The sequence below is a fragment of the Passer montanus genome, unplaced genomic scaffold (assembly GCF_014805655.1).
Source record: "Passer montanus isolate IOZ18808 unplaced genomic scaffold, ASM1480565v1 scaffold17, whole genome shotgun sequence".
Classification (NCBI taxonomy): Eukaryota; Metazoa; Chordata; class Aves; order Passeriformes; family Passeridae; genus Passer; species Passer montanus.
The window spans coordinates 1,810,787-1,813,630 of record NW_024364270.1 but is presented as its reverse complement, the minus strand read 5'-3'; the positions used below and the strand labels follow the sequence as shown (position 1 = coordinate 1,813,630).

Below are 2,844 nucleotides of genomic sequence, written 5' to 3'. Positions count from 1 at the left end.
GAAGAGGATACTGGAAAGTAAGAGACTTGCTGATGTCATTTTTATTTTACCACCAGTACTCCAAAAAAAAAAGCTGAGAGAGATGTTGGTGGCCCTATATAAGGTGCAGCTCACCTCCTGCAGAGCACATCAAGAATCACAGCAAAGGTAAGGCTTGCAGCCCTCGTGCTGCTCTCACTTTGCTTCACCCGCTCTCCTTGGTGCTAACGCTGCCTTCCCTCCCCACACCAGTGCTGAGCCCGCTGGGACGGACAACTCCAGACTCTGAGACATGGCCTCCCTGCACACCTTGGCCAAGAGCTTCCCAGGATGGGTTTTCTTCTGCTGCTGTTGCTGTCTCCCTCTTCTTCTCACCAGCTCTCTGCCTCTGAAAGGGGCTTCCACCGCCCATCATGCCTGCAGGCTCAGGAAGATCAACTTCCAGCAGCCCTACATCAGGAATCGCACCTACACCCTGGCGAAAATGGTACAGTCACCCGTGTGCTCTTCATGGTGGGGTCTGAGCACCTACTCCTCTGTGACTTCTAGTCTTTGGCATTCTCCCTCTTTCCCCTGCTTTTCTCCAGAAAAAAACCAAACAAACCTAGGATTTGCAGTTAAGGCAGAGTTTGGGTGTGTGGAGCAGGTCTATTGCCTGCTGGCTGTGTAGCCAGGGGAAGCTGCTGCCTCTCCTCCTGCTGCTCCCCAGGGGAAAGGCAGCCCCTGGAACAGCACAGCTGCTTCTTTTCAAGCAGCTGCTGCCGAAGTGGGTAAATTGTGAAATATGACATTAAATTTCTCAGTTTGCTCAGGCCATTTGGAGCTGGCCCTGTCCATGACTCCAGTCATGCCAAGCAGATGCTCAGGCGTCCTCCAGCGCTCTGCTAGGGCAGGTTTCCTGGCTGCTTTTGCCACGGGTGGGTCTCCCTGGGTGTGCACCACTGAGCACCTCCCAGCAGCGCTGTGGGCCACTGTGAGGTCGGCCACCTGCAGTATCTGGTTTAGTCACCATAACCACGACGACTTCTGACTTTTAGGTGGGGGATACGAGTTCAGACCTCAGCTTATTTATTTTCCTGTGATTCTGACCTTGAATCTCACCCAGCTGAGGGGAGAAACAGACACGATGTCCAAGCTTATCTATCTGTAACAGACTGTGGTGTCCATTCCCTCATTTCACCTGCACTTTCATTGCTGATGAAAACTTCTGGGTTTATCATTAATTTTTAAGTAAGGTTCCCATCACCACCTGACACTTCCTTTCTTTCCTCTCAGGCCAGTGCCTCAGACAAGGACACGGACAACAGATTGATTGGGCAGCAGCTCTTTGTTAACATCAGGGTAAGCCTCACATGAGGAGTCTGCTCTTTTCATCCCTCTGCAGCACTTATAATCTCTTGCCTTGATTTAACACGACCTCTTACTTTCATACATAGGAAAACAACCGCTGCTACATGATGAAGAGGGTTGTGGAGCTTGTAGTGAAAGATGTTCTCCTCACTGAAGTCAAGACCCAGTACCCTCATGTTGAGGAGGTGGCACAGTTCTTGGCATCCCTGGCCTCAGAGCTGAGCAGTTGTGTGAGTAACACTGGGTTTATTTCCCTACGACTCTCATCGCTGCTCCTAAATCTCAGAATGCTACAAGCAGTGGCAAAAGGCAGTGATATGAAAGGAAACCTCAGATCAAAGATATGAAAGTCAGAGTTAATAGAAAGGTGTGAAAAAGAAAAAAAATAGTACATCGTTGCATATAGCTGTCCATCTTATGTCTGGGTGTTTCCTTTCTTTTAGCAATTCTCAGGAAAGAGAGACCACATTGAAAAAAACCTGGAACAAATGAAGAGCAAAATGGAACAGGTACATTTTCCTCAAACATTTAGCAGGAGCAGTTTCAAACCCCAGTCCTTTAGCTGGATTAAGGCTGACCTAATTAAGAAATAAACTCGAGATTATTTAGGATGTAAAGCCTACAAGGGCATTAAATGATTGTGATAGATTACTGATATTTCCTCTTCTAGCCCTCCCTCATTTGTCCTTTTAGCTCTCTGCAAATGCTATGGTAATTTAAACCTTAAAAGAAACTAGGTTTCAGGAAACTTATATACTAGTCTAGATTTGAACAAATTAGTTTATATCTTATGATATAATGACACTAAACTGTGTAACAGAATTAGGAAAGTAAATTATAGATTCAGTTTCTGTGACAATCCTAATTTCAATTTTCAAAAAAACCCAAAACAACTAGTTGCTAAGATTTGCATTCTGCTCTTTTCTAGTTGGGAGAAAATGGAAAGACTAAAGCTATTGGAGAGCTGGATTTACTGTTTGACTACATGGAAAATGCCTGTACTGATGCCCCAAAGAAGGGAGGGAACAAGAAGAAAAACTGAAAAAATTCTGGATCAGGCTTGAAGAGATGTCTCTGCAGATTTTGCAATAACTCAAATTGATTAGCTGCAACCATTTCCATTCCCTCCAGATGCAATTTATTTTTCACTTGTGTCAAAACTACCAAACTAAGTGGGCAGAGACAGGATGCATATTGTTGTCTTCTTTGAAAATGAAAACTCCAGGACATTGCCTCTTGACTGCAACACAGGGCATTAGTTATTTATAAAAGCACTGTTCTGTCCTCCTTGTCTCCACAGGAATGAGGAATTTCTGTCTTTTATACACTGAAATTTAACACCTATGAATCAGCTTTGTTTAAGGCAGTGATGTTTTGATGTGATGTTTTAGCCAGGATGTTTTGAGTCTCCTTGTTGCAAATGTCTCTTGCATATGTTGCCCTCTTCTGACCTTTAACTGAAAAGTTAGTATTTCAGACTATTTCAGAAGTAATTTTATTCATTTGTATTTAATG

General features: G+C 44.3%; 1 protein-coding gene across 1 annotated transcript; it reads left to right on the top strand.

Moving 5' to 3' along the window:
- The first annotated feature begins 271 nt into the window (after nt 1-271).
- On the top strand, nt 272-2,371 carry IL22 (interleukin 22). The gene is made up of 5 exons (XM_039704214.1): nt 272-466; nt 1,255-1,320; nt 1,416-1,559; nt 1,773-1,838; nt 2,258-2,371. Exons 1-5 carry the CDS (start codon nt 272-274, stop codon nt 2,369-2,371), a joined length of 585 nt encoding a protein of 194 aa, XP_039560148.1.
- Nucleotides 2,372-2,844: the final 473 nt, after the last annotated feature.

Bases quoted from the DNA above. Each gene is read 5' to 3' on its own strand.
- IL22 (XM_039704214.1), top strand. From the start codon at position 272: ATGGCCTCCCTGCACACCTTGGCCAAGAGCTTCCCAGGATGGGTTTTC. The intron at 467-1,254 runs GTACAGTCACCC...CTTTCCTCTCAG, and splicing joins CCTACACCCTGGCGAAAATG to GCCAGTGCCTCAGACAAGGA. The intron at 1,560-1,772 runs GTGAGTAACACT...CCTTTCTTTTAG, and splicing joins CCTCAGAGCTGAGCAGTTGT to CAATTCTCAGGAAAGAGAGA.